We start from the raw sequence: 19,318 nt of genomic DNA, 5'->3' as shown, positions 1-19,318 counted from the left end.
CTTGGTGAAGGGTATAAGTGCTGTGAAGTGATCTTTGTAACTATAAGCGGTGTGGCTTAAGAACTCCTTGTGAGTCTTGAAGCTGACTTCTGCCTGATGAAACTGCAACCTAGTATCTTCAGTAAAAAATTTCTTTAATTTATTATAATTCTGACTCTAGTCTTAAATTGACTGCACTTCTAACTCCTGGTCTTAATTATTCATATCTGGTCCTTGGGTTTTTAAACTGTAAACCCCCAAACAATATGTTTACACGACAACAATATACCCAAAACAGACAACAACGTTGTCAAAACAATCCCTGTTCATGCAAATCTGCAACAACAAAAAAAGACAAAAGGTAAAGGTTGTATCTTCTTCCTTCTCCTGGTTGCTGTTTGTGTGGGATCGTGAGGTCACGGGCCTGCAGGCCTTGACTGCAGCCAGGTAGTTGGCGATGTCACTTTGTCAAGAAACACCCCTCGAACACGTGCAAATGATGTCCCTGTTTTCACAAATTCACGTTTTTGTTGTTTATATGGACACACCATGAACACATATGTGTATCTATATGATGCGTATGCGCATGACGTCACAGTTTTCACAAATTCACATTTTTGTTGTTATATGGTGAGGGTAAAAGCATCGTTTTCAAAACCTAGCACTTCAAAATCCGTTTTTAAACCTGCCAATAACCTGCCAATAAAACCTGACGTCAGCTGCCGCTAATAACCGGAAGTCGGAGGTGGATGCCGCTTTTAGCCAGACAAATAAGTTATTATATCAATATAAAATGTTAGTACTTATTTAAATAAAATACTTCTATTAATAATTATTTTATATTATTTGATTAAAACATGTTTATCAAATATAAATCAAGATCATAGACATAGGCCGAATACAAAACAACAACAAAAAACTACTTGAAATTGTGAATTTGTACGTGTATAAATTAATGAGTCTACATGTTTGTTAAAGAATTAAATATATACATACAGAAAGAAATTAGTATGTAATCCTACTATCTTTGTATAAGTGCAGCTGTAACTTTTGAAACAGGCTTGTAGCCCATTTGTTGACATCAGAATGACCGACAACAATCCTGAACTAGATGGTAAAGTTCGTAGAATTTTTTTAAGTTGGCTTGAAAAAGTTTTAAAATGTTCTACCATGGTTTAGCATGATTTACCATGTTTCTAGTGTGGTTTATACTAGGTATCGCCGGCGCCACCATTGACTGCAGTTGCTTGACTTCCAGTTACATGTGATTGGTTGCTGCTACGTTGGATGATACTGATTGGCTGACACGAAATGACAGGTCCCTGGGTAGGGCTTCCGGCTGTCAACGGCAGCTACTATCTGCTGCCGATTTTTTCGCTGAACCCCTACTGACATATACCAAAGCCTGTCTACGGAGAGCTTAGCCACTCCCTATTAAGTCCTATTGTACCGAATTTTGGTTGTAGTTCCACTGGGGGCGATCGCCCGAGTGCAAAATTAATGGGAGTCTATGGAGCTACGGCTAAATTTGTCTCTTTCACCCGTTGCCGAGAAATCTCAGATTTGATTGTAGGTTTTGCAAGTTCAACATGGGTTGAAAGTTGAATGAACGAGTACTTATGTCCTTTCGATTTCTTACAGGTTGAGTTGTTGTTGCCCATAACACTCTAGCATTCTGCTAATGAACGCTGATTGGTCAGTGAAGGACTGATTACGACCAGAGATACCGCTTGATGGCATCGTGGCATCCGAAGTGGGACCAGAATGTCTTCTAGCAAAAACTCTTCTAGCACGTGTATTTACCATAGACAGTATATGAGATGGAAAAGTGAAGCCGATTTGAAGCACTCACTTCCTGATCGCCAGGCGAACTGCGCAGGCTCAAACTGAGCTTGACGACGTAGATGTGACGTGAGCAATCTGTCTGACAGCTGTAGGTCTTCTAGTAGCTGTGCCGAGAGAAATCTGAATCATTCCCTTCCGAATCTCGCAAAGACGGAGAGCGTGAGTATTAGCTGTCCATGAGCTAGCAGCAGGAGCAACTTTATGAATCTCTATGGGCTTCTCCCTTGACTTTATGCCTCCACGTCCCCCCGATTGCTTGCGAACTTCTCCGCCTGTCTATATGGTCATTTCTCTACTGTGCGACAGAGAGTCGCGTGGTTATGACGCAATCGTTAGCCTATTTTTTACAAAAGCGGCTTCTACGGGGCCATAACGTAAGCTACAAAGTAATGGAGCCTTTTATACATTGTCGTGTTTCTTTAGAAATAAATAATGGACAAATGGAGTCTTTGGACGCCTCAGATGTAAAGTTATTCGCTGTCAAAGTGATGCCAAAATGAATGGGAGTCAATGGATTGCTAACAGCAGGTGATGCTCTGCTAATCAATGGCGGCCCCCGGGGAGGCTTCAGTTTCCGGCGGATGGATTACCCCCTTGGTATTTACCTGTGTCAGCTGTGTTGTCGATGCCTCGAGAGAAAAGAAAGTGCAGAGCGCGAAAGCACCAAAGTGACTGAAGGATTGCCGTAAAGCAGTATCTCTGGTCGTACGATGTGTATGATGTCATTGACATTTTAAAGCAAATAAGTGACTCTAAAAAATCTAACACCCAGCAATGTGTAATTTATTTGCATCTCCTTTCGAATACAACATTCAAATTACTAGACAAAAAATGATATCCTGAGTGTATTTTGAGGGGTATAGCTCCATAGAGCACCATTCATTCTGCACTCGTCCTGTGAGCGCCCTCATATGGAATCAGAGTGGAACTGCAACCAGTCAGAAGCCGGAAGTGTAGCAAGAGTGAACCTTCTCCCCTTATTAGACATTCTCTGGCTATAGGCCTACCCTAAATAAGAATCTATGGGGCCGTTTACAAGACACCATTTTTAACTAAAAAAGTTAAACTTTTTATGCGTTTTGGCCAGTCATTTACATGTCAACGGCATTTTGGGAGTCTGAAAAAGGGGTTTCAAAAAGTTTTTGAAAACTGTCTCTTTGTTAACAAGTTAACAACTTATGTTAACATTAAGGTCCGTAAGGTTAACAACAGAAACGCAAATCTCTGAAGACGATGGCGTCATTTGTTCACTCTAGCGCTGTAACGTTTCATCGCCATCTAATGGTCTGGCAGCAAAAGAATACAGGTTTTTAGTCGTGAGAATGGGGATATTTTTTTTAAAAAAGCGGAAAACTCAAACATCTTAAGCATATCGTTGTCGTGTAAGTTAAACGAACCCTAAAATATTACTAAAACATACCTTCTTCTTGCTCTTTTTCTTCACGTTCTTGGCGGGTTTTCTTTCCTTTTTTCTGCTCCGAGGATTGGTTGGGATTCGGCGAAGCCGTTGCCATTATGTCAAGACGTTGCTGCACTGCATGATGTCCAAGTCAGTAAAATATATATCCTAAAAAAATACAGATGATTCATCTAAAGTTTAAACATTTACCAACAGTAAATTACCGCCATGTTTATAGTGATACGCTACTTAAATGATCTCTGAAGGAAAGAGGGCCCCCTGGTGGTTCGGGAGCCCTACTACGCAACTTTTGCATACTTTTTGGTACAAGGAGAACACCGATGTTGTGGATCCAAGCAAAATATTAATTAATTTGATCATATTTGCAGCTCAAATCGAAATTTATCACAGTACAAACTTCGTTAAATTAATTTAAAAATTAATAAAAAAAACTGATCAGATCAGTTAAAAGTTAAAACGTTAAAACCTTTAGAACCACTGCATGGTTCCAACCGTTTATATACTGTCTATGGTTCCAACCTATGGGTTCAACAGATCAACGCCATCCATTTTGAAATGATTCGAAATTCGAATTTATCGGAATTTATGTCCTATGTCGTATTGGATCGAATCGCTCGCTGTACTTTGAACACTGTTGAACAATTGATTCAAGATCCGAACCACGTGGTTGTTTCGAAAGCTAAAAAAAAAACTTCTTAAAAGATTTAAAAATACGTAATAATAATAATGATGTTTATATATTTAAAAAATGACTTCGCAAGAGGAACGGAAAGTTATTTTGATTAAAGATTGCGAGCACAGTCTATGAATTAAAAAAAAAAATACTTATGTAAACGGATAAAGCATTTATAGCCTAATAAATACTGCAATATTCCATTAGAAAATATGAATTGTCATTTTTGATTAGTTGTTGAGTTGTTTTTTGTTTGTTTTTAAACATTTTATTTAGGAGATCAGTTTCAATCAATTTCACAATCTCAAATTGCTCACTTTCCCCTAATGACCACGCGATGGCGCCATGAAGCCAAATATCGAGGTAGGCCGGTGGTGGACGCTGCTCGCGGACGGGCTTTAGGACCGCTGGGTGTGTGGGGCATTGCCGTGAGCCGTCTGTCTTCTGGTGCAGCTCGTTGTTCGGAGTCTTTTCGCTGAACATGTGGTGTGATAGTGGCGTCACTACACTTGCCGCAGTCACTAACAAAACCGATTGAGACCGAGGCACCGCTTTCTGACGAGTGCACGGAAGTGTGACACGCGAGCAGCAGGTCAAGAGCAATGAAAACCGAGGGAATTGAGGGTACTGAAAGATTTCTGAGCCCCGGTAAAGGCCGGGGACTCAAAGCCACTAAGCAGTTCAAAGTTGGTGATCTAGTGTTCGCCTGTCCGGCGTATGCTTACGTGCTGACAGTGAACGAGAGAGGCGGACACTGCGAATACTGCTTTACCAGGTCAGCGCTCCTTTTAAGTCCACGTCTGACACTTTGTGTCTTTGTGTACGAGACTAGATCCTCCTGACTTGCTGTGCACGGATATTTCATTTGACATTGCATGCACGTACACCAAGAGCTTTATAATAATGGTTTACTTTTAAAGTAGTTCTTGATCAACTTTGTTTTGGTCATGACATATTTGACAGGAAGCTAATCTGCATTCACTACAAGGCTGGTCCCTCTTAAAGATGGCTGGCACATGCTTTCTATTTTCTCTGCGTTTAAATGCTGCTGGGTCATGCACTGGGAAGAGTGACCCACTTTATACACACCTCCAACACGGACACTGAGTGCTGTGCATGAATGTTTAGTGAAATCTTTCTATTTTCAGGCATTCAGTCTGTTGATTTTTACAGGAGACGTGTGTGATGTGATCTAGACTACATAAATCCACTAGATACAATGGCAATACATCTATCATAAGCATATGTAAATACAAGACAATGTAAATGATTATATTATGGACTTAAATGAGAGCTTTTGGTGTGATCTATGCATGTCAATGGTGAACTTTTTGTACTTTTGTATTGTTACAATGAAGGTGATTCCATTGAACAAGAATGGAGATGTTAAAGTTGGTATGCAAGAAAAAAATCACCTTATCTATTTTGTAAATGCTTGTTCTAGATCTTATTGTCAGTGGTTTATCCTTTTATCCTTGCATATGTTTCATTTTTAATGAAACTTTGTAATGTTTCATCAAAATGTCATAACTGGACCTTCTGGTGAAATCTTTTCTCTGGTGATGTATGCAGGACGTTTCCAATCGTTTTATCTGGCCAAGACTTCATTCATGCAAAAATGAAAATTCTGTCATCATTAACTAGACATTAATAGTCGTTCCACAACTATAAGACTTTTGTTCATCTTCGAAGCGCAAATTAAAATATTTTTAATGATCACTTAGAGATTTATCTCTGTATTTAAAGTCCAGGTAACCATTGATGCAAAAAAAATTTGTAAAGACATCCATGTGAAACAACTGGTTTAATCTAAGTTTATAAGGGATAGTTTAGCTAAAATGCACATTCTGTCATCGTTTACTCACCTTTTTAAAACCAAGAATTACATATTTCTACGGAATGTTAAAAAGAAGATATTTTGAGAAATATCTAAGTGTTTTCAGGGTCAATATTAACCAAAACCAAAACTGTATAGTTATATTACCAACATGCTTCAAAAAAATCTTATTTTATGTTCTGCAGGAGAAAGTCGTATATGGTTGGAATGGGTGAGGAAATGATGACATTATTTTTATTTTTGGGTGAACTTTAGAGAGAATGACAGTCAGACAGAAATAAGATGCAATCAATGAAACTTAATGGTGACCGTGGCAAACATCTTGTGTGCTCTACCAAAAAATGAAAGAATTATGTTTTTTATAAGGGTAAATAATGACAGGATTTTCATTTACTTTAACATAGAGGAAAATAGTGTCATGCTGAAGTGTGACTTGAGGATCATCTCAAAGAAATAAAACCTTTTTTTGTCATTTCATTCACAGGAAAGAAGGGCTGTCGAAGTGTGGAAAATGTAAACAGGCCTATTACTGCAATGTAGAGTGTCAGGTAAGTCTGTGTTTGTGCTTTTTGTTGAGGGCAACGACATCACAGTCTCTCTGTGTGTGGATTTGCTCCATTATCCATATTACAGAAATAGTTCACCCCCCCAAAAAAAATTCTTTCATTATTTACTTACACATCATAATGCCTATATGCTGTGGAACACAGAGACATACAGTACTGTGGAATGTAACGCTGAATTGACCAATCAGAAGCCACGGCCATAACGACCTGTTTCTTAAAGTTCATTTTGCTCTGTCAGCATATATCAGAGCTTTTTTTCCCAACGCTTAGTACTTACACTACAGTGCTCTAATTGTGAGGATGGTCCCACTGGAGCAACGCTAGTTGAAGTGCTTTTCCTGTGTATGAGCCAGAGTAGCATAGTCTCAGAATGAAGTCCATAGTTAATGCACTCACTTTACCTGGAATCAAACCTGCAGCCTCTGTTAGCAGCGCAGTACCTCAACAACTCAACCACCCTTTGCTACATATCTGAGACTAGTTTTGATCCATCCAGTGATTTGCTCAATCAAATGTAGGGCCGTGGGAGTGCTGGACAATATATCAATATATAAATCATTGTATATTTTGTAAGAAATATACTCCACACCGTTTTCAGCTAAACTTTTTATGCATTTTGGCCGTTCATTTTTCGGGGCCTGAAAACGCAAACTTGGGTTTCAAAGTGGAATTTTTTTGGAAACGATATCGTTATCATCTCCGTGTAAAATACAAAAATGCAAATTTGTGTAGTTAAACTGTGACGTCAGTCTATAGACCTTATGTGCCTGAGAAACAAGCGCCCAGCCAACTTTAGGATTTTGTTTTTTAACTTCCATTTTCACTGTTGCTCTGTGTAATTCTATGGCATCGCTGTCGAAAAGTAATTTGCTGGTGTAGTGGATTTACTTCTTGTAGTGTTAACGAAACCGGATGATATAACAAATGTTTAAAGTGGATATCATAACAACTGTAGACCGGGAAGATATTAAAACGAGCAGTTCATTCATAAATCCGTAAGATCTTACCTGCATGCTGTGGAAATATAAACCAGAAAGACAGAACACTACGAGCACAGCGCTGAAAAGGGGCGGGGCTACATAATGTCTATAGGTGCCTAGTTTTTCTTTACAGTGACATCACCACTACTGTCCTGGCATATAATAGTGTTTTTAGTCGTTTTTCGCGGATCAGTTTGAACAGGGATCGTTTTGACAATGGTGTTGTCTACACGAAAAATGCAAAGGAAAAACTTTTCCGTTTTTAGTACATCGTTATCGTGTAAACGTAACCTAAATATAGTTTGTATGATTTGATTTGGATGACGTGGTTCAAAATATGCATAGAAGTGTGACAATGAAAGAAATTAATAGTTTTATTCAGCAACAATACATTGAATTAATCAAAATGTATAAATAAAAAGAGGACCAAATCGCATATTAGAATGCTTTATAAAGGATCAAATGATGTAATGGTTTCAGAAAATTCAGCTTTGCCGTCACAGGAATATATTTTAAAATATATTAAAATGGAAAACAGTTATTTTCAGTTGTAATACTATTTCATCTTGATATTACTGTTTTTACTGTATTTTTAAACAAATAAATGCAGCATTGATGAGCATAAGATATTTAAAGAGACAAAAACAATCTAACCAACCCCAAACATTTGAATTGTAATTTGTAATTTATATATTGACTTTTGACTGTTCTAAAAGGCTTTAAAATATTTATTTCATCTCATCAACTTTGTATAAGACAAAGCACAGTTGACTCAGTTCCTCATTTATGAGTTCCTCCAGGATGAGAAACAGGGATCGTTCACAGTAGAAACCACAGCCAGAATGACAGCTCTGTAATTGATCATTGCGGGTGAGTGCCAAGCGGAGTCGAAAATCCAGCAAAGAAAATAAAGATCATCAATAATCCATTTGCACTCTACCACAAGGCCCTTCTCTCTTGTCCCTGCTGTTTTTCTGCGCCCTACAAGTTATGGCTTTAGAATCAGGCTATCCATCATCATACGGTTTTAAGCTGTTCCAATTCAGGCTTGTCCCTTGATCCTTGCTCTGAAATTACGTTTTCTTTTACATATAAATGTTGATCAGCCAACATAAACAGAAGCTCAACCGTACTTGCTTGATGTGCGAGAACAACCCTTATTGTTTCTTGTGGAAGCTCAAACTTGTTGCGTAACACAAGAATGGACCTCATTGGTTCTCGCACATCAAGCAAACATGCTTGAGGTTCCATTTACCATGTCTGATGTTTATAAGTGAATAAAAGCCTACATTCAATCTGTTCATCATTTAAAAAGCGAACATGTCTCTTCAGAAAATGTGGACTACGCTGCTCAATTCAAATGGATTAATTTTACAATCTCTTTATGTATTTTTTCAAGCGTCAAAGTGGTAATTTCATGGACTCAATGGAGAGACAGTGTTTTGAAGATGAATGAAAATCTTACAGGTTTGGAATGTCATGAGATTGAGTAAATGATGACAGAATTTTTTATTTTGGGTGAACCAACCCTTTAAGGTAAAGTCATAATGTAAGATAGTTTGTAAAAATGTAAGGTTTATGCATTATCATTCAAATCAGTTCCTCCCACATGAAAATGACAAGCATTTTTACTTCATCCCAAATGCAACACTCTACTCCCTGCTAAATGACATACAGGAAGTCCCGCCTCAAAATCACACCAATGATATAAGACTTGCAGCAGAACAGTGTTTTGATAGCACCTCAGTGTTTGTACTGTGGAAAGAGAAGCTACAAATGGTTGTCTCTGGCAAAGAAATTACACACTGCTGTCCATTTAAATATAGAAAGCAAAAGTAACAAAAAAAGAACAGCAGACCAAAATAATTAAAGCAGTGATGATCATGGAGAAAATCTGCGTAACCTGTTTATTTTAAGGGACTTGGTTGTTGCTCTATTCCTAAATTGAGCTGAAAGGCATTCTGGCCACGCTGTTGCTATGACAATCCGTCTCAAATGCATTAGGGATCAGTTTCTGTTTGCTCGCCAGAACACAGGATTTAGTTTATTCGTCGCCCAGTAGCCTGTGAGGCAGGCAGAGACTAATTCAAAGTCTTATCTCTCAGGAATTCTCGTATTCGCCTTGAAGTTCCATTCCATTTGAAAGCATGACTCATCAAACGGAAGCGAGCCGACGTGCGATTGGTTATGTCAAAAGCATATCATCTCAAAAAGAAGAGCTGTGACCCTTCATGCTGGGTGTGGTATTCATCTGTTGATGAAATATGAAAATATGCTATATGATTCCAGTTTGTGTGAAAATAAACCATGGCCTTGTCCTTCCCTCAGAGAGGAGACTGGCCCATGCACAAGCTGGAGTGCTCAGCCATGTGCGCATACGGAGAGAACTGGTGTCCATCAGAAACCGTACGACTGGTCGCCAGAATAATACTCAAACAGGTGAGGACAGCCAGGTTTTTTAGCATGAAAATATGACTTTGTTTTCATCTTTAAAGGAAAAGTTTATTTTACTATTGAATGCTATTTATTATTTTGAATTAGCTATTTTATTAGTAACTTTTAATATATATATATATATATATATATATGTATATATATATTTATCCTTGATTTTTATTTTTATTTCAGTTTTATTATTTCTGCATTTCTAATATTCATTGACGTTTTTCATCAAATATATTTATTTTAATGAACTGATATGATTTTTATAGTTTTAGTTAATGATAAAAAAAAGTAGCCTATTTCCGGGTAACTTTACATGCACGTACTAAATGCAATTATTAGATTATACTAACAGTCTTTCCCTAGGTAGATATTTACAGTAAATTTACTGCAGAGTAGGAGTTACAGTACATTTGATTCTCTGCTAGAACTATTCTGTCTGTTCGATCTTAAATGTTTTTTTGGCTGTGGAAGTATGTTGAGGAGGCAGCTCTCCAGCTGCTCTACTGTAATAATGTCTATAGCTACAGCCACTCTACTCCTGAGTACTTCAGTTCAGAGAGTAAGAGAGGTCTAGTGCTTTCACATTCCTCACCTGCCAATTATGTGTTTTTTTTTGTGCCATTTCAGTAGTTTTAAGTTGTCAATGCCTTCAGACCCTGCAACTGTACATGTCTGAATGCCTTGAGAATTTTTTTTTATAGAGGGTTTAAAGAAGAGGCGGCTTGCTCAGGGTTGGTAAGATTTTTAGAATATTTTAAATATGTCTCTTGTGCTCATCAAGGATGTATTTATTTGATCAAAAATTGTTTTCTATTTTTATATATTTCAAAATGTAATTTTTTCCTGTGATTGCAATGTGGAATTTTCAGCATCATTCCTCAATCTTCAGTGTCACGTGATCTTTCAGAAAAAAAAATTTGGACTGGACTAGTGTTCCAAGGTGATGTTAGAGAAATTCATGTTTCACAGATGTGCTTTGAGATTTTTAATCCCGTCCGAATCTGCCAAGACAGTGTTTTTCTCACACAACCTCTGTAAAAATTCCAGGGCAAATTACCTACCGTTTTTCGGCAACTCGACATTCCTGTGAGAAATCTAATCTCGTCCAAATGCGAATGTCTGTGATTACTGCTGTTGTATTATTCTAATGCTTCTCATGTGGTTTTTGACATACCTGAGCTATCAGTTGTTTACCAATCTTCGGCATGCTTTCATTTTCTATATATAGAGGTGAAACTCGAAAAATTTGAATATCGTGCAAAATTTAATTTATTTCTGTCATTCAACTTAAAAGGTGAAACTAATATATTAGACTCATTACATGCAAAGTGAGATATTTCAAGCCTTAATTTGTTATCATTTTGATGATTATGGCTTACAGCTATGAAAACCTTTTCACAATATTCTGATTTTGAATTTGGGGTTTTCATAAGCTGTAAGCAAAATTATAACAAATAAAGGCTTGCAATATCTCACTTTGCATGTAATGAGTCTATATACCGGTAATATATTAGTTTCACCTTTAAGTTGAATTACTGAAATAAATGAACTTTTGCACGATATTCAAATTTTTCGAGTTTCACCTGTTATTATCTTTGTTGAAAACCGTTGTACTGCTTAATATTTTTGTGGAAACATTAATATGTTTTTCAGGGTTTATTTATTAATAAAATGTTCAAAAGAACATAATTTCTATTCAAAAGAGTCCTTGCATTCATTTAATTTAAGTTCTTAGACATTTCAATGATGGAAATTGTTTTAGAAACTAATAAAAATGACGAAACAGACATTTAAAAACGAGTTTCCTCCTTTTAGCCACTTCATTTGATGCTATTATTATTGCGCCTGATTATAGGCAGCGAAGACAGCACACATCTCTGTTGTCTTTAGAATTCAACCAGATCAAGGAGTTTCAGGAGACAGGCTGTTACACAAACATTGGATTTAGATGTGCCTTGTTGCCTTCCTACCTCCATATGTTGCTTGTGAAGGCAGCGTTTATCAGGTTTCAGACACATCTAGAGGGAGTCTTAAGGAACTCGGCTCTTTCTGCTGCACCTGTTCAGATGATTAACAGGTGTGAAAACACGGATGGGTTTTCTTTTTCTGAACACACTGATGCAAAGTTCACCAATAGTTATATTCAGCTATTTAAGAATCGGTGCAGTCCAGTGCACAGCTGAAGATTTAGTCTAAGTTTAGATTTAGATGTAGCATTTTCAGTGCTGCTCTGGCACATATGGTGCTACCATGTGTTTTTTATGGATGAGTTTTTCCTGAATGCGTCAGGGCCGGCAGCTCTCCGTGACTCACTCTGCCGACACATGGCGCTTTGTGTCACACAGCATGTGCCCGTTAGACAGTTGGGCAGAAAACTGTTCGGTCTTATCAAACACTGAAACAAGTTGTTGGTTTTGTTTTGCATGTTTGACAGTTTGCGAGAGTTATGTCACATCTAACTTTTAAACATTTTCTTGTTTTCCAGAAAAGCCAGACAGAAAGGACTCCTTCAGAAAGAGTGTTGACTCTTAGAGAATTAGAAGCACGTAAGTGTCTAGTTGTTCTCTGAGTGAGTCAAACAATATCTTTATAAGGTTTAAAAAATGCAAAGTCTGTTTCTTTTGCTTAAAAGAGGGATTGAAGTTGAAGTCAGTAAAAGGCTGGTGACTTTCCACACCTGTTTAATGACCCTTACCATCTGCCCTGTTGGCTGTCTCAGATATATGACCCCTAGAACATGACTTGAAGTCTTCGTCTGAAATGGTGGAGCCATGTGGTGGAGCCATGTGACAAATTATAAATAAATAAAAAAGTCAGAGATTGCATGTTTGATGAAAAGAGAGCTATTACTGCTATTGTCCTGATATTCAATTATATATTAACATTCTATCTAATTTGTAGCATAGCCTTAACAATGTGAGACAAGTTTTTTTGAAGATGAAATGCTAATTTCCCTTTTCTGTACAATGTTTGTCAGATCTGGATAAGATGGATGATGAGAAGAATGAGATGAACGATACAGACATTGCTGCACTACATCACTTTTACTCCCGGCATCTCGATTTTCCTGATAATGCAGCACTTACCGAACTCTTTGCTCAGGTAAAGTTAACTGATTTATTAAATTTTTATTTTAGTTGCGTATACTTTTGGGGCTCTGCATGTTTTTCACCTAATGAACACGGATAAATACTATTTAATCAATTTCATGCATCAATGAAGAAATGCAGTAAAGCAAGGAATAATTGAAGTATTATCTTATATTTTTACTGCAACATTTTAATAACTCAATCAACTTGAGTGACAGTTTGAAGATATATTTACAGAAATTAACTCAGGGTTTTTTTTTTTTTGCTTCTAAAAAAAATCACAATATTTACAGGATTGCTTTATTTTATATTGCCAGCAAAATCATGTAAACTAGGTATTATAAGAGCGGATTATATTCTAATCCCTTATAAAGTATGAATGCGTATCTATGAAATATAAATAAAATATATTTTTTATAAAATATAAATTGTTTACTATGTTTATTTTAAAGGGATAGTTCACCCAAAAATGGAAATTGTCACTGTGTTTACTCACCCTGTAAAATATGTTTGACTGACTGACTTTTGTGGAACATAAAATAAGATATTTTAGAAATATATTAGTGTTTTCAAAATGCATCTAAAATGTTTAGTTACTTACCAACATTCGTCATAATAACTGCTGAAGAAAGTCAGTCATGTTCAGAATGACATGAATTCTCTTTTTATGTGTGAAAAAGGAGAATGACAGACTTGGAAATAAAAGATCCAGAGAAAGTGAATTGTGACCTTAGCTTTCATTCTGTCTAGTAGCATCTCTTTTATGTTCCATGGAAGAATGGAAGTATTATGGGTCTTGAAAAACACAAATTTATTTGTCAATTTATTTTTGTGTGAATTATCCCTTTAAGTAATCCTAGGTTAGTCTTAAGATGTCTAATAGTTCTTACTTCAGAAAGCATTACATTTGTTCCAAATCCTTGTACCCTATTTGTGGATAGTTCCAAGTCTGTGTGTCCATGCTAATTCCTCCTTTTTTACTTCACAGGTGAATTGTAATGGCTTCACCATTGAAGATGAAGAACTGTCTCATTTGGGTTCTGCTGTATTTCAAGAGTAAGTCTCATACTAGAAATCAAAACCACTACCTTGACCAAAACCTTTGAAATACTTGATAGTAATTGAGTGTCTTTCTGTGTGTAGTGTTGCTCTGATGAACCACAGTTGTAGTCCAAATGTGATTGTGACGTATAAAGGTACAGTAGCCGAGGTGAGAGCGGTGCAGGAGATCAACCCTGAAGATGAGGTGAGACGGGGCCACGTTATGCTTGTTCTTAATGACTATGATTATAATGCTAAATATTAATTCAGGTTTCCTGAATACGACAATAAAATCATGTGAGGTCTGGCCAGTCAGTGAAGATAACAAAATTTAGCATTAGTGTAATATTTTAGTCACTATATACAGTCTCAAACAATGACAAGACATGCCAAGAGGTCCTCGCTGCAGCCTGTAGCACGATGACGTAGCTGGATGGTCCAATACGTAGTGGACTGGACGCTGTTACGCGCATGCGCGGTGGTGTGTTTTGGTGACGTCATATATGCATGCGCACTAGTAGAGTTGGTGAACAATCGCACGTGCTTTGATCTTCCAAGAAGAATAAAGTTAAAAATGGTCACTTGAGTATGCAAGCTCTTTTCCGCCACAGAATAAAACATTTTAAAAAATAATTGCGACTTTTTTATCTCACAATTGCGAGTTTACATTTAGCATACTGACTTTATTTCTCAGAATTGTGAGATATAAAGTCAGAATTGCGTGTTATAAAGTCAGAATTGAGAGATATAAAGTCAGAATTCTGACTTTTTTTCTCGCAGTTCTGAATTTATAACACATAATTGCGAGTTTATATCTACCAATTCTGACATATTTTCTCAGAATTGTGTATATAAACTCACAATTGCGAGTTATAAAGTCAAATAAATATTCAAAAATACTATTATTTTTTACCTCAGACTATAGTTTAATCACAATTCTGACTTAATTGCGACTTTATATCATGCAATTCTGACTCCCAATTGCGTATTATAAAGTCAGAATTGCGAGATATAAACATGCAATTCTGAGAAAAAGTCTGAATTTCAAGTAGCCTATATTTCTCGCAATTGCGAGTTTATAGCCTATCTCATAATTCTGACTTAATAACACGCAATTGCGACTTTATATTACGCAATTCTGACTTAATAACACACAATTGCGACTTTATATCACGCAATTCTGAGATAAAAAGTCAGAATAGTGAGATAAAAAAAATCGCAATTACCTTTTTTATTTCTCACTCCATGGCGAAAACAAGCTTCCATAGACATGTCTTGCAGACACTGAACAGCAAATTAAGACGAACCTTATGTACAGATCACTGGAAAAACGAGTAGCCATTAAAGAAGGAACTCTTACCAGGCAAAATATCATTAAGCACTTTTTTTTTTTTTGACATCTGACAAGATTTATTTTCTTGATGCTGTTATTATTTTTGCATTTTCCCTTGGATGTGTACTGGTATTGTAAGATGTTTACAGACCTTATTGTATTGTACCTTTAAAATTACAGAGACAATTAGATTGACTCATTTTTGCTTCCACTCAACAGCAAATATGATCTGAATAAAATAAAATGGCTTTATTTTAAAATGTTCTATATACACACATTTAAAAAAAATACTTGCAGTGAGGACATGCTATTAATCTATCAAATTTAGGTTTTAAATCATGTGATTTTAAAATGTTGTAAAATTAACTATTTTGTATGTAGAGAGAAACTCGGATAACTTAAGCATCCCATTTATGTAAATAATTACTTATTCATCAACAATTACTTATTACTATTTAACTGTACTACTACTACACAGGTTAGATTAGAACATCATCTCAATACAATATTGAGCATACATGTCACCCGCATGCAAATTATAACGATAGACAGTATATAAACGATTATAACCCAGAGATCGTTACTGCGCATGCGTTTATGACGTCACCAAAACACACCTCCATCCACTACGTATTGGACCATCCAACTACGTCATCGTGCTACAGGCTGCAGCGAGGGGTGTCTCAGACATGCTGCAAAACAATACAATATTAAAGTGTAATGTGAAATGTTCATGTAAGATGCAGTCTGTATTGAATTCTGACATCTATTATAGAATTGCATTACTAATTTAATTGTTGTATATTATGTGACAGTCCTCTTTGTTTCTCTGGAATAGATCTTCAACAGTTACATTGACCTCCTGTATCCAACAGAGGATAGAATTGAACGGTTGAAAGATTCTTACTTCTTCACCTGTGACTGTAAAGAGTGCACCTCTAAATCAAAGGTGAGTGTCATTTTAACCCTTTAATAAACGGGTTGAACAAAGAGTTTAACTATAAAAGATAATAATACATTTAGTCCTGGTTTACTTAGCGTTCACACTGTCATTTTTAAGACCGAGCCTAAAGATACAAAAAAACAAAAACAAAAAAAACGCATTTTGCGACTGAACTTACCGAATATCCAAAACAATGCTGTGTGCTGGGACACAAATGAAGATCGAAGGAGAAGGCGTTTCTGATGCCTGTACCGAACTGTTATGGCTCCTATGATGAGAAAAAAACAGGTATGCTTCAGCATTCTGTCCTTTTTAGGGTCGAATCTGGTGACATCACGTCATGTTTTTGGTCCGTTTATATGTCTTTGGTCCTTGTTGCGTTCCTATTTCTGTCGAAACACACCATAGTTTGTTTGGAAGCAGACCAAGACCCATCTTTTTATATGTAATAACAGTATGAATAAAAATTAACACTAATAAGGGAACTCAAGTCGATATATGTGGAATAACACCTTCTTTTTTTTATTTAGGACAAAGCCAAAATGGAGATCCGTCAGAAGCTTAGCACACCTCCAGAGGATGAGGAAATCACACAGATGGTCCTGTATGCCAGAAATGTCATTGAGGAGTTCAGGAGAGCGAAGCACTACAAAAATATCCTTCATTGGCCTTTTCTTTTTTTCTTTTTTTTATAGTTTTGTCTGATATCGTGCAATATTTTGAATATAGAGCAATCCAGATGCACTGGGATATATTTAGTCTCCACAAGCCATACTAACCCTTGGGATATATTGTCACAAAACATACACTGTTTTTTATTTTATTTTTACAATTTTACAAACACAATTGCTTGAAAACGTCTGAGAAAATGTAGAGCTCAGAAACTGAGCAGATCAGACCAATCTCCCTTTGTAAGACAATATACACTACCATTGAAAAGCTTTGGGTCAGATTTTTTTATTGTTGTTGCTTTTATTCAGCAGTTATGCGTTAAAGGGATAGTTCACTTTAAAATTAAAATTCTGTCATCATTTACTCACCCTCAAGTTGTTTCAAACCTGTATTAATTTATTTCTTCTGCTGAACACAAAGAAAGATATTTTGAAGAATGTCAGTAACCGAACAGTAGTCTGTACTCATTGACTTCCATAGTATTTTTTTTTCCTACTATGGAAGTCAATGGGTACAGACTACTGTTCGGTTACTGACATTCTTCAAAATATCTTTCTTTGTGTTCAGCAGAAGAAATAAATTAATACAGGTTTGAAACAACTTGAGGGTGAGTAAATGATGACAGAATTTTAATTTTAAAGTGAACTATCCCTTTAAAATTCTTCTTATTTTTTTTTTAAATCTACAAACTGTTTTCAACATTGAGAACAAGTTATGTTTCTTGAGCACCAAAGAATTTTAAAATGATTTCAGAAGGATCATGATGCTGAAAATTCAGCTTTGCCATCACTGGAATAAATAAAATTTATTTAAAAAAAATATTAACAGAGAAAAAAAATATATTTTTATAATTGTAGTAATATTTCACAATATGACTATTTTTATTGTATTCATAATCAAATAAATACAGCTTTGGTGAGCACAATAAACTTTTTTTCACAGACCCAAAACTTTTGTATAGTGTATATATCCTGAAGTTGTGGTTTTGACAAAGTTCCTTGACTGCTAACTACGTCCCAGTGAGCTGCTGGAAATCTGTGAACTAAGCCTGGAGAAAATGGGTTCTATCTTTGCCGAAACCAACGTGTACATGCTGCATATGATGTATCAGGCAATGGGTGTCTGTCTCTATATGCAGGATTGGGACGGAGCAATGAAATACGGCGAGAAAATTGTACAGCCCTACAGGTAAGTTTCCTGTCTTTCTAACTTATTTTAATTTAAAACTCAAATAATAAAGAATTCACAATGTATCAACTTTACTAACTGTGTCCAATGCACATATCTTTCTAGTGTGCACTACCCTCCTTACTCACTGAATGTGGCTTCTATGTACCTGAAACTTGGAAGATTGTACTTAGGACTTGAGAGGAGTACACAGGGAGTTAAAGCTTTAAAGAAGGTAAGGTGTCAGTAGTGCTAATGTAATAATAATGTAACATTAGATGTGGGTGTCCTTTTGAAATCTAAAAGAAGAAAACTAAATATTTTTGGACCCATCTAGGCTTATAAATAGTTGTGGCTTAATTTATCACAGGCTCTTGCAATCATGGACATTGCCCATGGTAAGGACCACCCGTACATCGCTGAGATTCAAAAGGAAGTAGAAGACCTGAAATAATCGGAACACGTGGAGGAATATGCATCAAACACTGGCATGTGTCTTATACCTCTCCTGGGAATATAAAAACAAAGTGATGTCAAAATGACCTGTTTATCTGAGATGTCATTTAAATGAATTTTGTGTTTTGTAAATAGATGGCCTGAGTCTGAGATACTCTGTTGCTTGTATTGTCTGCACTTTGAACAAATGTGCTATACTGTTTTCTGAGAAGGGCTAAGAATTAAGAATCATATCATATATGCCAGATTTTTAACAACATTTTGCCCCCTCATGTAGCAACACAATATTATTATTGTTTTCAATAGCTAACGAATGTAAATCATTTATATATTCTCAATAAGGCGAAAGACTCTGATCTCTGATTCTGTTTTACTTGTCTGTTTGCATGGTTATTGTTTTTGCACTGATAAAAAAATTTATCATGGATGCTGTTAAGATATTGGACTTCCAATCAATCAGTGCATTTCATTGTGTTACTGTCATTGTTGCTTATTTGTTAAACGTTTTCTTGTTTTAGTATTGTTCCATTTTGACAGGAAGTATGGGCAAAAGAAAAAGGAAATAAAAAAAGATGCTGAATGCCACATGCAAAATACATCAAATTTAATGTGACAACACTAAAGTAATAAATTCCGTATGACAAACACTGATTTTATGGATTCAATTTTTTTTAGTGGAATACAAGATGTGCAGCCAGCATCAAAATATCACATTATCTTTGAATTGTATCACTAAATACATTCAGCGACTTGTAATCATCATCTGCTATTGTTTTTGTCATAAGTCTCTTCATAAGCTGTGTTGCATCCCTGGCAGTAACCATGGTGATGAAATCCATATATGGCTCTCATACCATCTGCTATGACCCAGA

At 36.2% G+C, this 19,318-nt stretch overlaps 1 protein-coding gene across 2 annotated transcripts; it reads left to right on the top strand.

Annotated features, from left to right (window-relative positions):
* Positions 1-3,329: 3,329 nt before the first annotated feature.
* smyd2a (SET and MYND domain containing 2a) lies at positions 3,330-19,091 on the top strand. 2 transcript variants are annotated; one of them, XM_079632705.1, is made up of 13 exons: positions 3,330-3,373; positions 4,194-4,692; positions 6,239-6,302; positions 9,629-9,739; positions 12,231-12,291; positions 12,723-12,847; positions 13,823-13,890; positions 13,978-14,080; positions 16,047-16,157; positions 16,682-16,805; positions 17,837-18,011; positions 18,117-18,225; positions 18,361-19,091. In XM_079632705.1, the coding sequence occupies exons 2-13, from the start codon at positions 4,520-4,522 to the stop codon at positions 18,442-18,444; spliced, it is 1,308 nt and encodes a 435-aa protein (XP_079488831.1). In that variant the 5' UTR covers positions 3,330-3,373; positions 4,194-4,519; the 3' UTR covers positions 18,445-19,091. The 2 variants fall into 2 exon arrangements, with proteins under 2 accessions (XP_079488831.1, XP_079488832.1); XM_079632706.1 differs by lacking the exon at positions 3,330-3,373 and adding an exon at positions 3,500-3,547 and having other exon boundaries at positions 4,269-4,692.
* Positions 19,092-19,318: the final 227 nt, after the last annotated feature.

The sequence above is a fragment of the Phoxinus phoxinus genome (assembly GCF_949152265.1).
Source record: "Phoxinus phoxinus genome assembly, chromosome: 13".
NCBI lineage: Eukaryota > Metazoa > Chordata > Actinopteri > Cypriniformes > Leuciscidae > Phoxinus > Phoxinus phoxinus.
Note: the sequence above shows the minus strand (reverse complement) of the source record. Positions and strands in the feature narration are given on the sequence as shown.